We start from the raw sequence: 19,261 nt of genomic DNA on the forward strand, positions 1-19,261 counted from the left end.
CCTATAATAAATATACCTTCTAAAATTTACCAAAGTCTTCTTGAACAGGAAGTAGATTGTTTAAAATATGATATTAAAGGCAAAATAAATAATTAAATTACAAATGAAGGATAATGTATACAACTAGTAGAAAAGCCAAGAAAATACTTGGTTGTCTCACAAGACTTGCTATCTCAAGACTAATATTATCATAAAATAAATGTTCTATCAATAAGGGAAAAATTAGAAAGAAAAGAAAAGCTGTAATTAATTTTAAAACATTTTCTAAAATAGTCCTCATCAATTGTTGATATTTAACTTCTAAAGATACAGAGGATAGAATAAAAGTTATTTTACTATATCATAAGAGAACTACCCACTGTTTATTTTTGTAAGATGGTTAATCATACATGTTCCTTCTCTTTTCATTTAAAAGACTTTTCTCCCCAAAGCTCAAGAAGACTTCAAAGTGTGGAAACTCTTAGTTTAAAAAGAGGTTATTTCACCACCAATATAACTTGGGAAACTACCAAGTACAAAAACTTTACACTGTGTTATATCCTCTAAAATTTTGAAGTAATTTTGTAATCAAATTATACTTCAAGTAATTATACTTCTGGATTTTACCCTCTAAGTATCAGCCATTCTCCCTAACTCCACCATCCCCTAGATGGCTGAAGCACAATTCTAAGGTCAACTTAGCAATAGTGAAAATATTTTATCAGATCACTTCCTAAAAACATTTCAATACTTAGTCTTTGAGACAGCCTAGCAAACCCAAATGCATTACCTCTTTATCTTTTAGTCCCAGGAGCAATACTTCTTCCATAAGGGTGAGGCGGATATCCTTAGAGTCTCCAGGGTCCTCATTGTCTTGAATTCTCCCTTGATTAGTGTCTTCCTCACTTTCCACCTTCTTTTCAGAGTTCTTCCCTACTTCAGAGCGACGGGCTCGGTGAGTTAAAGTGGTCATTCTCACCTCTTTCTGGAGGGGGTGATGAAAAAATATCTATATGTGTGCTAATGTAAATGAACATATAGATATTCACACATGCATACTAAAAATGGATACAGATAAGAAATATTTACAAACTTAAGAGAGAGAAAGGAAGGAGTAATGACCAGAAAAAATTAGGTGGATAACACAATATTTTTTTCCAAGTACAACAGCTTGAATCTACAGAAGGAAATGACAAGAAATCAAATCAGTAATTCTAAAGATCAATATAAATGATCATTTGTTAAACCTGTTGATTTCTTGTGCATAACCTATAACCCAGGAGGGACTGTCCATCATTATGACTCTTCTTTCACAAAATGGATTCTCCCCAAGTTAAATAATATCAAACAGCAAAAAATTATCAGCATCCAGCTCCAAAGAGCATATAATTTATATGTAATTTCTATAAACATTCAATGGTACATTATAAAACATGCACAAAAGCAGTCCAAAAAAACATTAAGGAAAACTAAATAGAAATACATGTTCTAGTATTTTCTTCCCAACCCCTAATGACTCATCTCATGCACTCACTTTGGAGATCACCAGTCTAGAGAACAACACTCAGAAGATCATGTGTAGTAATTCCATTTAGCTAGAAAACTTTCATCTCTATCCCTAGGCTGGTCATCTTGCAAATACACAAACAGCTGCCAACAAAAAGTACTGGCAAGAGAATGTTAAAAGATTAGCAAACTTTTTCTCAATTACAAAAAAAAAAAAAAAAACAACAAAAAAGAGCATGCCCTTTTATACCATGCACTTCAGTTGTTATAAAAATTCACAATCAAGAGAAACTGCACTATCATCTGTGACAGTTTAAAGTTAGCATGCTTTAAATAAATCTAAATGCCAGTTTTAAGATGAAATATAATAAATATCTTAAATCAGCAATTATTTAAAAGAATAGCTTTTTCAAGATCAAAAGAATGCACTTAAGAGCCTCTGTGACTGAATCCCATTCTACCTTCTAGCAATACTTCTCATTACTCCCAAGTATGTACTGTTAACAAACCATTTCTCAACCATGTCCCTTGCCTTCCACCATTGCTCCCCTGTACATGCTGGAGTTCTCTCCTTTTCCCCTTTCTCTCTAAATTCTTCCCATTCTTCAAAGGCCTATTGAAGACCCACTGTAAAGCCTTTACTGAATCTGCTTCTCCATTACCCATATGTCCCATGGCCAGAATAGGTCTCTCCCTCAGCTGTACTTTCACACAACTTTATTTATACTTACTTCCTTTACAGAATTTATTATAGTCTTTCTTTTGGTATGGCTGTCTCTCAATTGTAAACTTCTTGAGGGCAGGGATATTGTCTTCTTGGGTTTTTATATTCTCCATAGCAACTAGCACAATGTCTTTAACGTTGTAACTGCTCGATAAATATATACTGATTAAAATGAATACTCAGAAACGCATGTGAACATTTAAAATATAAATACAAATGAAGTGACTTACAAAAGATTCTTTGTACAAGGCTATGTTTCGAATAATTCTTGGTGGGAGGCAGGAAGAAGAGTAAAGGAGGAAGTGAACCATGAAACAAACGCTTAAGGGCACTAACCCTGTCTGGCACTGTGAATAGGGCTTATTTCCTAATCCAATCCAAGAAACTTTAAATGGGCAAAAAAATTAAAGGAAATTTTCTTTGAGGAACTAATTGCCCCTGGACATTTACTAGTTAAAAATCCTATTTAAAAAAAACCGAACCCAATGGCCCCCAAATTAAATAAATAAAAACCTCCCTCTCCCCGTAAAATAAAAGAATTGGAGTCTTTTTTTTTTTTTTTTTTTTGTACCTTAGGAAATACATGTCCCCAATTGCTTACCTGACGTTACTTCTGGGTTACGGCCAGACGCAGGCTGCAGCTTGCGCTCTATTTCAGGGGGACACCTGTCCCCACTCCCACCCCACACCCCGTCCTAGTAGGTGAAAAACTTCTCAGCCACGCAGAGAGAACAAACTTCCTGATCTTCGTTGCAGAGAAGGAATAACACATCAGCTCTCTCAGGATCACTAGGCAACCTACCTTGGTGTTTCTTTATTGGACCAATCAGGAACCTCCAAGGTTGAGCTCAGCCAATCGGAGCTTACGAGGGGAGGCTCTCCCCCCGGCTATTGTTGCGATCCAGACAAACACCACCAAAAGGAGGCCGGTTTGGGTTCAACCTGACAGCTGGTCAATCCAATGAAGGAACCTTCATAGAGAGAGGAAAGAGGGCTACGCTCCCCATCCCCACTGAATCGGCCAATCAAAGCGTTCAGTGTGCTATCACCAGCTGCCGATCAACAAAGGTTTCCGCTGGTCAAGCTCAGTGTAGCAGGTGTGTTACTGTAGCAGAGTACACTGGGACAATAAGGTGGAATGGGTTGATATCCAATGAAGCTAAGAATACATAAACATTGGTTGTTTTCGACAAGTAGCTTATCCCTAACTTTCCTGTTCGAGAAAAACCTGATTTAGGTCAGTTTGTGGATGTTTATTTGGTTTACATGAAACAGGATAGGCACATCTCTACCACAGCATTCATACTAACATTCTCTGTTAGTGCTTGTTACTAGCAAGCCCATAAAAATGTTTGTTTTTAGACTCTGGCAGCTGAAATTGCAACAGACCAAGTTTTAAGCCTTCCTTTTCTAAAGCACAGGAAATAATCAAATCTGGAACCAGATCCCAGGTTTTTCATTAAAAGCATATCTTTCACAGTACTACTCAAAAAGTTCTAGGAAGTGTGCAAAGTGACATCTGCTAAAATCTCAAAATTAGTGTCTAAACATTTTCTGCTAATTAAATAAAAAGTAGAAGCCATGAAAGAGTTTAGAAGCTGAGCAGTATTTTATTTATGCTGCCAAAAATGCCAGACTTTAAAATCAGTCATTTTGTCTTTTAGTAAAAAATGTTAAAAAAGGGATAGCACCAATTTTTAATTGTACATTATATATTATCATGTTAATATACTATGTCAAAGTACTGAAGAACACTTTTAATAACAACATGACAAACAGCTAAATTGTATAGTTTTAACATAAGTAAAAAGTGAATTTCTATCAAAATTTAATACCAAAATAAACATTTATTTCAAAAAACTGCTTTAGAGGGCTTTAAAACTTAATATATGTTTAAAGGAAATGTCCACCAAAATGGAAGATGGATCAATATTGAGTAGATAATTAAAAGAATAAATTATGACACTGGTACTTTTGTTTTTATTCAAAAGTTCTCTTGAATTTGTCTCATATAAAATTAAAGATCACAATATGATAGTCAGCTAAGAATTCATTTCAGTGTACTAACTGCTTAAAACTACATATAAGTTTTCAGAGGTAGGGCAAACACACCTTAAAATAGTAATACAGTGTCCTTTAGTTTAAATGTTGTGAAGAACTTTGCAAACATGCAGAAAAAAAATTTTTTTATATACGTTCCTTTGGTGCTCTAAACTTTCTTCTTTTTGGCACTGACTCTTGACTAGAAGAATCAAACTGACGACGGACCTGTCAAAAGAAAACAACTGCTAAGGATAGATACTTTCCAGTTTAAATGTCTAATTTTAGATCTTTTTCATGTCTTTCAGGTTCCTTTCTTCCTTCCTCCTTTCTTTTAAAAAATTTTACCTAGCATACTATTTCCTACTAGGATAGGATAACTGGGTTCTTTAAAAGTAGCGTAAATTTTATTATTGACATATTTATATCTCCTAAGGGCTGCTGAAAGCATATCCTTGCAAAATACAAGGTTTTCATTAGGGTTGTTGGAGTAGTTAAAAAGATAGATTTAACATTATGTCCTCAAAATAGTAAAGTATTTTGGGGGGATGGAGGGGAGAAAGATTAAAAAATGAGCTGCAAACAGAGAAACACCACACTTAGGCATCATGTAAAATTTAAATCCCGTTTTGTTTTTGTATTGCTGGTGCTTGCAGTGCCTGATAATATTAGACATTCAATGCACACTTCAATGAATGGGAGGATGAATTAGGAAAATTGCTAACAAGATTCTAAGTTATTGAACTTTTATTTTTCTGGTAAAAACTCACTAATGATACAAATTGGATTATGTTTTTGCAGAAAAAATAGTCTTAAGTTTTCAGTTGTGTAATTTTAACCTACTAATAATACTAAAAATTCTTGTTACAAATATAAATATTTATCTCAGAAATGACAAATACACTATCTGATTTGGTAAAATAAGTTTCCAAATATAAAATAACTGTTACAGGATTTAAGTCAGGAAAAATTTTCTTTCTCTTACGGTACTAGGAAGAGATTCTATACTTTTAGGGAACACGTGGATTTGGTACCATCTTGTTTCTACTTTAGTTTTGATCTCTAGAAAGCTCAGATCAAATCTGTGGTCCAATTTTAATGCTATATGAATAAAATGGCTTGAATATTCTTGTACTCTCATTTTCTCTATTCATATTTTTTCCTGACACTGATTTTTATTTTATTATTTCCTCCAATAAAGTCAAATCATTCATAGAATAAGACAGTAAATGTTTATATGGAAAAATTAATAAACCAACATAGCATATTTCATTTTAAAATCACCCCCTTTTTTAGACTCAAATATATTTAAACAAGATTTGGATATCAGAGTTCTGAGGTATATCCAGGAATATTATCACATTTATCATTTTAAATTTAATCTATAGTAATGATATTCTGATACTTGCCATTATATTCAGCCTATGTGTTATAGTAAGACTTACTGTTTTCCCAGATTGAAGTTGACTTCTCTTCCGATTTTCCTTAGAAGATTTTACTTGTTGATTTCCATTAGCCTCCACAAAGATATAATTATTACTAACTGGTTATTTTTCAAAGAACAACCAACATATTTTTCAACCATACACAACTATACGCAGTTTTAAAAGAAAAACCAACTCTACTGAGATATAATTCAGATACCATAGATTTATCCATTTAAGAGTGTACAATTCAATGATTCTAAGTATATTCAGAGTTGTGCAACCATCACCACAGTCAATTTTAGAACACTTTCATCCTCCAAAAAGAAATCTTATACCCTTACAGCTATGACTCTCCTATTCCTCCATCCTCCCACCAGCATTAAGACTTTCTGTCTCTATAGAAATCTCTATTCTGGACTTTCATATAAATGGCACCATGTAATATGTGGACTTTTGTGACTGGCTTCTTTTACTTAGCATAATGTTTTCAAGATTCATCCAAGTTGTAGCATGTATTGGTACTTCATTCCTTTTTATGGCTGAATAATAATGATCTACTGTATTGATATACTACATTTTGTTTATCTATTCACCTGTTATGAACACTTAGGTTTTCCCCACCTTTTGGCTATTGTTAATAATGCTATATATGCAGTTTTTAAAATGAATATTGGATGATGACAAATTATTAGCTGTCATATTGCTAGTCTCTAAAAGGACACACTTATTTTCCGATGCCTGAAGTGTACTTTTCAATGGTAACTTCCTTAGTGTTATTAAATATTATTCAGCATTTTCATTCCTTGTCCTTTTCTAACCATAACTCAGTCATTGTTCTCAAAATCAGGAGTATTTTTGTGGAATAAAGAATACTAAAGGATACTCAATCTAAATAGAAGCTGCCTAGGAAGAGCATTTTGCTGCTGGAGGTAGTAATTTTTGAACTTCTTTTATCTCTCATTTTCATCAACACACTAGTTCGAAGCTGCCTTCTGCCAGTTCCAACTTCACACTGAGAATGTAGGAAAAAAGAGCATCTAAAAATGGCACTGTCATCAGTGGTGTGCTGGTAAATGTTCAACAACCCATTCTCTGGGAGAAACAAATCCTGAGTTGAGACATTTGCTGATTTCCATGCTATGAATACTTTCATCATGTCCAAGTTGGATGTCACTGAATGAAGATTTAGAAAGAAACGCTCCAGCACACCACTGTTAGAGTGTGCTATTTGTTTCCTAATGAATATAATCCAAGATATAATATTTTACACATTTTACAAAAAGCTTTTTCTCTACCTCTGAACCTTTGAGAATAACTTAAAAGTCTAAAATAAAATGCAAATTTCTATTTAGTACAAGTCATACCAAAAATTAAAACGAAGCAGTGGATTTTTTAAAAAAATTTGAGATTCAATTTATGCAAGATCTATATATATGTATATATATAGACATTCATATTTAATGTCTTATTAATAAGATAATCCATTTACAAGATAGATCATGGGAACTTTGGCATTCTAGGAAATTTCCTAGGGAGTCTGGATGATAGTGTCACTTCTCAAAGCCTTTCTTGGAGACCCCTCTCTAATGTACCCTCAGTAAAATTAACCATTCCTTCCTTTGTGCCTCTATGTAGCCTATTCAGATTGCTATCATGGCCCTACTTGTGGACTTTCAATTACCAGACTTTCAGCTAAGAGTAGGAAGCATTATTCATGTTTTTATCTATAGCACCTAGTAAAGTACCTGACACATAAAAGGTGCTTACTAAATGTTGGCCTAATAAACGAAGTATTAAAAGCAAAATAAACAGAATTATGGGGGAAAATTACAAGGTTAGAATGGAAAACAAATCTAAGGAGATGCTTACCATTTTATTCTGAAATATTTTTCCACTTCTTGTTTTGCTTTCAGACACATCAAGTTCAGATGTTTTACTGACTAACCGCTCAACCTAAAAAAGAAAATAAATACACAAAACCACATAAAATAATAATATAAAAGTTTTTTATAACACAATAATGGAGTTAAAAAATTCAATCACATAAAATTTAGGGCCTTGCTATGTTGAATTAATGAAAACCAGTAATTTTGAATTGGTTCTTACTGTTACAAAAAGTGCAAAGGTAAAGGTAGTGAAACTGACACTGTACATAACTGACCATTCATTGAACTGAGAAAGTCCCAAATTATCTCTAGGTACCACTTTTCCAGAAGATAAGAACTTCAGCCCACTCCCACTGGAGAAGACATGTACAAAGGAAGGTAGACAATCAATCATCAGTCCCATTATTTTCATGTTGATTTTATCTAAATGTTGCTTCAGGATTTTACTGTATATAGAAAACAAAATTAAACATGTTCTTTCCAAGCAACAAAAACACGTCCTATACTCCATTTGTAAATGCAAAGGATGGTGGAGTTAATAATTGCTTAAGATTCTGCTTAGCTTTGAAATTCTGAGTCTGTGAACAGTATTTAGGTTGACTACTAAACAAATCAACCTGTAGTATACTTAAAACTTTTCAAATATAATTCCCAGATTTTGTTAGTAACCATTCTTAATGCCTAATTTTCTTCTTAAAAAATCCTTAGAATATAAGAAAATCTGAGAGGTAACAAATAAGCATATAAGCAGCAAAGTCTTTTGAAAAAAATCAAGTTAAAAGTGAGATAGAACTCTCAAGTTTATACCTGAGAATGAGAAATTGAAAGATCTGGACTTTCTTTAGACCTCATAATTTCATCTTCATCACAAACTAAACTTTGTTCTAGAAAAAAAAAAGTTAAAATGGTATAAAACTGAATTCAAAGTAAATTAATTAATTTACATTTTCATTAACTTCTTACCTCCAAGTTCAGAAGATCCAGGGTTTTTTTTCTGCTTTCCTACTTTAGTTTCAGTGTCAAAATCATCCTACATAATTATATGAAGGAAAAAGACACATTTCAAAAAGAAATTGAAACAACTGGGTAGAAGTATTTATGAACAAATTTGTTTTATGTAAACATTAAATATTACATAACACTACAATGACCTTAATGCTTGCTAGAAATCATGTGGTCCTTTAATTAATATAACAAGGCAACTTATTTATCCAAAGTAGAAAATCCTATTTTTCTTTACTTTGCAGGATTGCTTTAAGGCAAATGATAAAATGTAGAGCTTTATCAAAAATGTATGATGGTTCTAAGAATGCTTAGATATTACTATTATTCGAGGGCACTGAATAAGACATGTTCACACAACAAGCTACCAATTCTACAGCTCTGGAATTTCTGTATAGTTGTTAGGACACACTTTGAATATGACTCAACCCATCTTCAGGGAGTTAAGGAAGGATAGGCTGAGTACGTATGGCAGAAAAGCAAAGGCTTACTGTCTACTTTATGATATTATTCCCTTTGTAACATATGTCAAAGAGTTTTGAATATTTTAAAGAATGCTACATAAATCCCAGACATATTTGTTTATAAAGCAAGACTGGGATTTAGGTTTTAGAAAAAAGATTTCTTCTTCTTTGACTGAATTGATTGAAAATTGAATTTTCTGTTTTTAAAGATGTGGCCACAGAACCTAAATCAGAATAGTATCTATACATAAGAATTTATGGTCATAATTTAGAATAAAATGAGACAAGAGAAAACAAAGATGAGATTAAAGAACAATCATGTAAATGATGAAAGATTTTTTGGGAGTGAGGCTACAACAAAAAAAGCTTTATTTAATACTTCAACTCATTCACTCATTCAACCAATACTGAGAATGCATTATGTAAATCTAAGTGCTAGGCACAGGAGGATTATAAAGATGATTAAGACATCTTTCCTCCCTTCCAGGAACTTCCAGGCTGCTTCCAGACACTGACTTGCCAGGCCCTGAAGAAATTCAAGCACAGGCTTACGTGAGCTCCAAGTAGGGTGTTCTAGAAAAGATTCCAGCATTAGCTGGGGGACTGGAGTAGTTCAGTGATTTTCAAATTATGCTCTAGGCTAGGGGGTTTCCTCAGAGTCCACTGTGAGGGTAGGTGAGGTGGTGAGTGGCTGGGCCTCCAGGGTCATTCCCTTCTTCATTCAGAATATTTGTGTGTTTAAATTTCTAAGAATAATGTTGTTTGCACCCAGGTAAAAAGTTTTAAAACCACAAGCCTATACCTTCTTTAAGGTCTCTTCCAAACTGGAGCTTATGATTATACTAAGTATTTATACAAATACTACTGAGGGCTATTACAGACCTCAGAACTGAATCAAACATTGGTTACTATTGCACTTCATAGCTTTTTAAATGTGCTTACACTTGTATAGTGCTCCTGTTCATCTTCTAGATCATCTTTGTCCATGAGAATTTTTTGAAGTGGTGTTTTTAACTGTTTTGGTGATAATATAGTTGAATCAATATTTTCCATTCGTTCTTTCTCAGTGGTCACTTTTATTTTGAAGGTGTGAAAAGCTGTTGGGACTTCTCCCACATTTAAGTACATAGGCTCCCCTTCAAATATCACTCCTTCACAATCACCATCCTTAAAACCAGGAGGCTGGTAATCTGGGGGTGTAACTGCAGAAAAGTAAGTATATACTGTGCTGTTCACGAAACTGAAGAAAATATAACAATTATTATAAAAAATATATGCAGACTGAAGAAATTTCAAATAGTATAGAAGGGAATATAATAAAAAGTAAAAATCATTCTCCTACTATCTCTAAGTTCTTATCTTATTCCTTAAAGGTAATCTTTTTCCCCTACACTTGATTGGCTGTGTGGTCTTGAGGAAACTACTTATCATCCTGGATTCGGTTTCCTCATCCGTCAGATGGAGAAAATACTAGTATCGACCTCACAGCGTCATTGTGGGTATTAAAGTCTGTAAAATGCTCAGAACAGAACTGGCACAGAACACGTATTCAGTAAGTATAAGTTATTATTGTCTCTGCTTTACGTTCTTCTAGAAGACATTATGCATGTAAAAAAAATATATATATATATAATATATATATATATATATAATATATATATATATATATATATATAATTTTAAAACACAAATGAGATCATACTATTCTGTACCAAGCTGTTCTTAACATCACTTTTCAATCTGTTTTTAATATTTCTTGGATAACTTAATTTATCAGCACATTCTTTTAAACAGCTAGCACAAGCATTATATTACATAGATGCACTATAATTTATTTATCAGTTCTCCAATGAAAGACTGTCAGGGTTGTTTCCAGTTTGTTCCTAGTTTAACCAATGCAATAATGAAAATCTTTATAAACATATAACCTTGCATATTTGTCTAAGTATATTCCCAAGATACTTTTCTAGCTATAGAATTTCTGGATTAAAGAGAATGTGCACTTAAAATTTTGATACTGCAAAACTGTCCTTTTAAAATGTTTATGGCACCCATATACATTTCCTCAAGAGTGTATAAAACTGCCTGCTTCCCCTCACACCCTTGTCAATAGTGAGTTTACAAGTTTTACAGATCTGGTAAGAGAAAAATGGTATCTCACTGCTTCACTTTTTAATTATGAATGATACTGAACTTCACATGTAAATGTTCATATCACTGGAGAAGTTGTGTATATTTTAAAGCCTTTTTTCAAATACTGATATTTCATGTAAAATTTATAATTCCAAAAATATGTAACAATTTAAGTGCTTAAAAACATTTGGGATGGAAACCAACTGTTTCAATAATAATAAAATATACAGGTACCAACTGAAACAGAATGAATTGGAAATAGTACCTTCATCATAGTAAAAAAGTTTCATGGTCAAACAAACATCATTAGGTAAAGGTCCCAGATTTTGCATTAGAACGTAAATCTTGCGAATGAGGAGAATACTTGCTTTCTTGGTGTCAGCAGATGACATATTAGATTCACTCTTTTGGTTTCTACTAGAAGAGAATCACACATTAATTCCTTTCATGAAAACTGTGGCTTCTAATAACATAACTTCACGTTTTACTACTTAAGATTCTTACTATTAAAGCATTAAGTTGCTAAGTTAAGTTACCATTAAGTGTGTTTTAATGTCACAATTATAAAAATTTTAATATCACTGATATCACTGTTAATATCATTATTATAAACTAATTTACATATATTAAGTTAATATGCATTTTATATAAGATGTTTAAAGGAAACAAATTATGGATTTTCATTATATTTCTAATCACTGAAGCACAAAATAGCTTTCTTACTCTTTGGCTCTGTTTCACAATTAAAATAGTATATAACTAGCCACAGAATTCTGGCTTGTGGCCACTCCAAGGATATTTTGTATCCTTGATGGTTAACTGAGGATGTTTGAGAAGTTTCAGAATTATTCCTGAAGTTTATCTATATAGTATTAATATGGATAAGCAGTAATCTGTAATACAAAAAGAAAACTATAAAACAATACCTTATGAAGTCCATGATTGGTCCATTACTGGTGTACTTGAATTTAAATTGGTAACACTCTGAAATTGTCTTAAGTAGAAAATATTGCAGTTATGTATCTGATATACAGTACTGGCAGCCAAGTAGCCATATACAGGTTTTGTATGACTCAGCATATATTTAATACTTTTTTCTGCATTCCAATCCCTTTTGGTCTTGGTCCATTGAAATTTGAAAGTCCTAATAGTCAATTTCCACAGTTTGGGCTCTGGGGCTTCAGTGTTGGAGAGTTATTTTCCCACTCACTGCAATGTATGTTTTACATACCAGAGGGAAGGAACTCCTCAGCAGGCAGGTAAGACAGGCAGCATATCTCTTACTCTAACAGAATGGCTAAACACAGGGCTTAAATCCTTCTATATGGTAAACACAAGCAAGTCATTTAAGCCTTAAGTCTCAGTTTCCCCAGCTAATAAAAGGGGTTGAAAATAGTACCTATCTCATTGGTGCCTGTGAATATTTATCAAATGGGATAATTTATAGAGAGCTCTTAAATACTGGCACACTAAGCATTCAATAAACGTTAGTGTATCGGCAATGTTGCTCTTTTAAGTGAAAAAAAAAGTGCAACAACAAATCATCTGAAAATAAAATGAACATTTTTCTGTAGTTTCTGAACAAGTAACTTACTGATAGCCTTTGCCTTATAGCAAATGATTTTCTTTGTCACCATGGACATATATTAAGTATTAATTGCAGGTATGAGTATCAAAGAAAAGACACTCCCAACCGTCTTGAAGTCCTAATACTTTTATTGTTTTCTTTACATTTCACTTCTCACTTAGGGATGGGGTTAGCTCTCTCTTTTTTAAAAATCTGCTTCTCCATGACTGAATGAAACACCATACTGTAAAGCAATGTAATGGTTCAGCACTCAGATCATGAACTGGCCTTCTTAGGTCCAAATTCTGGTTCTGCCACTGTGACCTTAGGTAAGAAACCTTGTGTCTGGTTTTCCTTATCTATAGAGTAAAGATGATAATGGTATTACCTCATGATGCTTATGATGAATAAATGAGATAATGCACATAAAATCCCAAAGAACAGAGCCCAAGAATAGTAACAACTCAATAGATCTTTCCCCTTCATTTCTTGCCTTCTGGTTTTCCCTTCCATTTTTTATAATTCTTTCTTTCCTTTAATTGTCAGATGAACAGGTAGATGTGACTGGATTGGGGTGAATACTCAAAGATTAAGGATGAGTATCTTATTTTTTCTCAAACTCAAACCCTTTTATAATTCTATAAAAAGACTACTGTAAAGAACCAGAAGTCAGGAGATTTAGGTTATTTCTAATGGTTTGTGGCTTTGTGGCCTAGATCAGTCATGTAATCTCTCTTGTAGTAAGTGTATTAATTGATTTAAAGGTAACAATATAAACCCTATCTTAACTCAAAATAGTCTTTATGAGGTTCAAATGTGAAAATATATATGAAAGTGCACTGATAAAAGTGCATTGATAAATGCACAATTAAAAGCATAAGATATTATTATATTATACTTTTATGTTACTTTTAGATAGTAGAGGCATTATATTTCTCTGACTCAAGCATACTTACCTGAGGGTCTTCTGGATTGGTGTATACCTATTTTAAAATAATTTACAATTCAGTTATATAAAGCTAAATATTCAAGAAGAACTGAATTGGATGTTTAGACTAAACTATTAAATGAATTCAGAAAACAAAATACAAAACAACCCCCCACAATATTACTTTTTTCCACTGGCTAGATCAGTTGTTTGCATATAATGACACAATCAATACATGGTTTTAGTGTTATTTAATTAAGCAAGGCCAAATTTGACAGTCTTTAAAAAAGAACAACATAATTAAAAAATACTTACAGCTAGAACAACCATCCTCAGCTGAAATATAACAAAGAACAAAAATCTTTTATTCTATAAAATATTTTTTCATGCTGGATCATAAGAATTCTTTGTCCTAGTTCAACATTCATTGCTAAGAAAAATAATCTTGAAGAAAATAGACTTCACATCATGCATATAAAGCAATACCTTAGACATCCTTCTCTATTCCCCAAAATATGTATTTCTAGTTGACTTATTGAAGGTTGAAATTCATGTCACTGACTTAAGCAAACAGGGGATACTGCTGCCAGTTACAAGGAAAATGCATATTGTGAAATAACACATTAAACCTTACCAATATGACAACCGATTTTGAAAAGAGGAAAAAGTAGAATTCAGAGCCCTGCTCATTTAGTAAAGGAAATAGACTCTGGAGACCATAGGAGGAGACCATCAGAGGAAATTATTCACTCAAGTAATCTGTGAAAAATCAGAGTCATTCTTGATTTGGATCTGTTCCTTATACTCCCAAACCAATCAATCAACAAGTCCAATCAGTCCTACTGCCAGATATAACCTGAATCTTTTCATTTTTCTCCTCCTTTGCCATCCTGGTCTAAGCCACCATTATTTTTCACCAGTACTGCAGTAATAGATTAAGTGCTAGTCTCCTTAATTCCAATCTTATTCTCCTTCCACAGTATATTCTATAAATAGCAGAGTGATTTTTCTTTTAATTTAAAAAATAAATCAAACGATGTTAAATTTCTACTCAAAACATTTAGATGGCTTTTATTTGCACCTAAAATAAAATCCAAACTCTTTACCTACACAGCCCTGGATGCTCTGGCCCTGAGCTTCTTCCCAGCTTCATCTCCTGCAGCTCTCCTGCACTGATCCCACTTCAGTCATTCGGGCCTTCTATTTGTTCTCTGAATTCTCCAAACTCCCCTCCAATTCTTTGCGTTTGCTGCTCTGTCAAGAATATTCTCTCCTAAAATCAATGCCTGGCTGGTTTCTTCTATTTCAAGCCTCAACTTAAATGTCACCTCCTAAGAGAAGTTCCTTTGACTACCCTATCTAAAGTTAATCCACCTCTCCATTTGCCATGTATTTTTCCTAGAAATATCCTACTGGATTATCTGATTTTCTTGTTTTATTGGCTGTTTTCCCACTAGAGAAGGGACCCGCTTTGTCTTGTTGACCACTGTTAGCTTACCCAGCTCCTACCTAGGATATGTGCCTAGCACATAGCAGGCACTCAATATTTAATGAATATTAAATATTTAATGCCTTATTGAGCTAGGTTAGTGACCATGGATAAAGTTTTATCTTTTTCATAGTTTTTTTTTTAAGAGTTGGACTTCCTTGTTTATGTTGATAAAAACATAAGCTAAGTATACAAAAAGGCTTGTCACAATTCAACCTAGACTACATGTAAGTTTATTTTTGAACTCTCATGAAGAAACAATTTATTAAATCATTGGTGTAAACAAGATTGTAGAAGGCATGTGAAATTTAATGAATGAACTTTTTTTTTTGGTGGGTTACAGAGATTTTTTTTTAATTGAAGAATAGTCAGTTTACAATGTTGTGTTAATTTCTGGCGTATAGCATAGTGATTCATTTATACATACATATTATATATATTTACCTCTTCATATTCTTTTTCATTATAGGTCTTTACAGGTATTGAATATAGTTCCCTTGAATGAACTATCTTAAAAGACTTTAATTTCATTAATTTTTCTGTAAGTTATTATGTGTTATTAATACAAATGAATGTTAACAATTAACCAAAACTGGCTTGGCAAAATTTAAGTATTAATTCTATTAGCTTTAAATGAGTTGAATATCAGTCTTTAAAATAGTCAGATTTTCAGTATTTTGGACTGGTCTATGCCCAAGTTACTTTAAATTAATCTTTTACTACATGATAACTGCTGTTACATTCATAGAATATAAACTGTAGAAAAAAAGAAAAAAGAGATATTGACTTACATATTTTTTCTGTAAAGCATCATAGCATCCTAACATCCTAAAAAATAACCAAGGATTAATTTTTAGAATGAGTGCACTTCCAGAAAATAGTTCTGTTAGTAAGTCTCCATATTATCTCATTACTAAATAACACAATTTTCCTATTAAAGCTCCCTTCTTAACTAGCTTAAAACAATAAAACAAAACAAATAATGTGGCAGAAATGTAACTGTCAATAGGAGATGGGAGGGAAGGAAGACAGAATGTAGTGACAGCTATTTGTGAGGAACAGCAATAGGAGAATGAAGCCTGCTCACATGGAGCATGAAATAAAGGAAAATTTTAATGCAAAAATTCAAAGACCTGAAAAAATGGTATCCAGTGTTACAGAGGGAAATCACTAAAACTGGGTTAAACACTTAAAGATATCCAAAGTACAAATAAAATGTGATTTTAGAAAAAAATAATTTTCTTTCATTAGGTATTTTACTCACCACTTCACTAACTGTGAAGATCCTGGACAACTTTTGTCTTCTCTCAGAATTTTGACACAAAGATCTAAATATAAAAGTGATGATATAAACATAGAGCTACTTAAGATTAGTAAACAACTAGAAATTTAGATGAAGAGTATTTTCTTCAGCTGCATATTACAGGTTTATTATTAATGGCAATGAATATAATTAAAGGAAGAAAAGGTTTTATGGAAACAATTTTTTAATCCTTAGTATAAAATGGCATCATAATGATCAGGATGTATATTGATGGGAAAAAAAAATTTCCATTTTAAAAGCCATAGAATACTTAGTGTTACCTATAATGCTCACATGCAATTGTTACCCAAGAATCTAGAATATTTGCTATGAACTCTTTTCCCAGTAAAATACTTGCAACAGGCTATCAGATACAGCCCTGCAAGGAAGCAACAAGTAATATAGTGGGAAGAACTGATATTGCTATTACAGGTTCCTTATCTGAAAAATTGGGATAATATCTAACTCACAGGCCTGTAATATGAATTAACAAGATATCACACATAACGTAATGCTTAACATATTGCCAACAGAGTTGATGCACAATATTAGGTATATATTATGTGCTGCACAGTAAGTTATTGTAGTATAAACTGGTTGTATTACTTTTACCACTTTAAAATAACACAAGAACATATACTACCAGTGTACAAGGCTATAAATAATAGAATGTTTTTACCTATTTACTTCTTCACTATAAGAGTAATGTCAGGAGATAATATACTTGAGAAACTGAGGGAAATTTTTATGACTAAGGGCTTTCCAAGGTATCTAATATACTTTAGAAAATCACTTAGCTGTCCACACAGAAACTTGTTCATGAATGTGGCATTATTTATAATAGCCAAAAAGTGGAAACAACTCAAATGTTCATCAAATGATGAGTGGATAAATACAATGTGATATCTCCATGTAATGGAATATTATTCAGCAATAAAAAAGAATGTAGTGTAATCCATACTACAGTATGGATGAACCAAAAACATTATGCCAAATGAAAGAAGCCAGTCACAGAGGACCACATAGTGCATGATTTCATGTATTTGAAATGTCTAGAATAGGCAAATCCAGAGACAGAAAGCAGATTGGTGGTTGCCTAGGACTGGGAAGTGGGGGAAGTGGAGAGTGATTTAATGGGTATGGGGTTTCCTTTTGAGGTGATGAAATGTTCTGAAACTCACTGTGGTGATGGCTGCATACCTCTTTGAATATACCAAAAGTCAATGAGTTGTGCATTTTAAATGAGTGAATTATTAGGTATGTGAATTATATCTCAATAAAGCAGTTATTAAAAAACCAAAATCTCTAAGTCAAAAATTACCATTTCAGATCAAGTGAAAATAAAAACAACACATTTAAAGAAAGTTTTTAAATAAACATTATATTACCATCTAGATATCTTGTTCCATAAGCACACTCTGGAAATATTCCTCTCAAATACGTGATGCAGGATACCGAAACTGCTAGGAGCCTCTTCACTAACACTAAAGACTGCTGCTCAGTTGATATCTTATTGGGAAATACCAATGCACTCTAAATTTAAGGGAAATTAAAACATTTCATTTAGATTTGTTTAAAATACAGTCTTCCTGAACTTAAAGTAGATCTAATTTTTTTTTGCATAAGCATGGTACCGTCCCAGAGAATTCTTAACCGTAGTGGTTAGTAATCACCAGAAAATCAAGGTGGCTTTTCAGATGTGAGGGTGTTTCCAGGATAGCAGCCTAAAGGTAACATACAAAAAGTGCTAAAGAATCGGGTCAGAAATCCCCTTGCTGGTTAACTGTCTGTAAATGCATTATACAAGGATAAATAACATTGATTTTTCTCTTCAGTCACTGATTAGGTTTAACACAGGTTAACTGTAATGCAAGATCTGCACAGAGAAGACAATGTTATCCTTGTGTGGCATAGAAATTCATTGTCTAGGATTGGACTTTGTGAATGATAATTTCATCAAAGCAAAAGACTAGCATTCGTTGATACCTAATGCAAATTGAATTTGAACCAGCAATTTAATGCAATGCATCAAACATCCAATAAAATTCTCTATTAATTCAAATTAATTTAACACATATTTTCATTTCTTAAAACATGGAGTCCTGATATCATTAAACCCTCAAAGAGTTGACTCTAACTTTCAAACATAAAAAGTTAAGACTTCAAGAAACAATAAAATTAGCTAAATTAAAATATATTACAAAAAATCATACCGTGGAGGAAGTTCTCTGCAATTGTGCAGTGGCCATCTTCTGATAAAGTATTTTCTTTAAATCAACCTTGTGACACAAATACAAGCTTCAACTTCATATCTTATTTTTATCTCTAATATTCTAGTTTACTACATGTAAAGTCAGAAAGAATTTTATATGAATAGAACTGTTTTTACCTAAAATGGAATCTTCAAAAACAGAGATTCATTTTGCTACACAACTCTTTTAAGTCCTAATTTTAAGCCATCTAACCAGCAAGCCTCACAGAAATGGGTTTATTAAGAAAGCTCGTTAAAAGACCTTTAAATAAAAAAGCATGATCTATTTTTTTTTCACTTCACAGTATTCAAACACTGACAACATTGCACAGGTAGGTTCTAGATAATGAAAAATTGCCCCTGTCAAACGCTTTAAAATAATCTTTTAATTTTTGTTTTAAATTTGTAGTTTCAAAATGACCAAATCAGGTAACTTTCCTTCCCCGAACTTTAGCACGGCTCTGGATATAACATATTGTTCTACTCTGTGGAAAAACCATAAAAGAGCAACAGAAAATACTCTAGATTTTTGGGGGGCTGATTCTGCCTTTCTCAATTATAA

The 19,261-nt window shown here is 32.7% G+C and overlaps 3 protein-coding genes across 8 annotated transcripts in view; all 3 read right to left on the reverse strand.

Moving 5' to 3' along the window:
• GOLPH3L (golgi phosphoprotein 3 like) overlaps positions 1 to 2,950 on the reverse strand; it is a 23,192-nt gene extending 20,242 nt beyond the window's left edge. The window contains exons 1-2 of one of the 2 annotated variants that reach the window (XM_010996733.3): positions 2,811 to 2,950; positions 770 to 964 (exon numbers count right to left, since the gene is read on the reverse strand). In XM_010996733.3, coding sequence (XP_010995035.1) covers positions 770 to 952 — 183 coding nt within the window. In that variant the 5' untranslated portion in view covers positions 953 to 964; positions 2,811 to 2,950. Of the gene's footprint in view, positions 1 to 769; positions 965 to 1,513; positions 1,646 to 2,810 lie in introns of those variants that run through there. The other variant, XM_064477736.1, reaches the window with a different exon arrangement.
• The window catches only part of HORMAD1 (HORMA domain containing 1), a 20,036-nt gene continuing 2,991 nt past the window's right edge, over positions 2,217 to 19,261 (reverse strand). The window contains exons 3-18 of one of the 5 annotated variants that reach the window (XM_064477729.1): positions 18,662 to 18,727; positions 17,837 to 17,981; positions 16,410 to 16,473; positions 15,937 to 15,973; positions 13,972 to 13,992; positions 13,685 to 13,711; positions 12,088 to 12,155; positions 11,427 to 11,578; positions 9,971 to 10,230; positions 8,526 to 8,592; positions 8,370 to 8,446; positions 7,546 to 7,629; positions 5,695 to 5,766; positions 4,322 to 4,477; positions 3,012 to 3,180; positions 2,217 to 2,353 (exon numbers count right to left, since the gene is read on the reverse strand). In XM_064477729.1, coding sequence (XP_064333799.1) covers positions 4,397 to 4,477; positions 5,695 to 5,766; positions 7,546 to 7,629; positions 8,370 to 8,446; positions 8,526 to 8,592; positions 9,971 to 10,230; positions 11,427 to 11,578; positions 12,088 to 12,155; positions 13,685 to 13,711; positions 13,972 to 13,992; positions 15,937 to 15,973; positions 16,410 to 16,473; positions 17,837 to 17,981; positions 18,662 to 18,727 — 1,221 coding nt within the window. In that variant the 3' untranslated portion in view covers positions 2,217 to 2,353; positions 3,012 to 3,180; positions 4,322 to 4,396. Of the gene's footprint in view, positions 2,354 to 2,810; positions 3,181 to 3,335; positions 4,478 to 5,694; positions 5,767 to 7,545; positions 7,630 to 8,369; positions 8,447 to 8,525; positions 8,593 to 9,970; positions 10,231 to 11,426; positions 11,579 to 12,087; positions 12,156 to 13,684; positions 13,712 to 13,971; positions 13,993 to 15,936; positions 15,974 to 16,409; positions 16,474 to 17,836; positions 17,982 to 18,661; positions 18,728 to 19,261 lie in introns of those variants that run through there. The other 4 variants (XM_064477728.1, XM_064477730.1, XM_064477731.1 and 1 more) reach the window with 4 other exon arrangements.
• CTSS (cathepsin S) overlaps positions 18,703 to 19,261 on the reverse strand; it is a 24,450-nt gene continuing 23,891 nt past the window's right edge. The window contains exon 8 of the mRNA XM_064477735.1: positions 18,703 to 18,727. Coding sequence (XP_064333805.1) covers positions 18,718 to 18,727 — 10 coding nt within the window. The 3' untranslated portion in view covers positions 18,703 to 18,717. The remainder of the gene's footprint in view (positions 18,728 to 19,261) is intronic.

Source organism: Camelus dromedarius, chromosome 23 (genome assembly GCF_036321535.1).
Source record: "Camelus dromedarius isolate mCamDro1 chromosome 23, mCamDro1.pat, whole genome shotgun sequence".
Taxonomy (NCBI): domain Eukaryota; kingdom Metazoa; phylum Chordata; class Mammalia; order Artiodactyla; family Camelidae; genus Camelus; species Camelus dromedarius.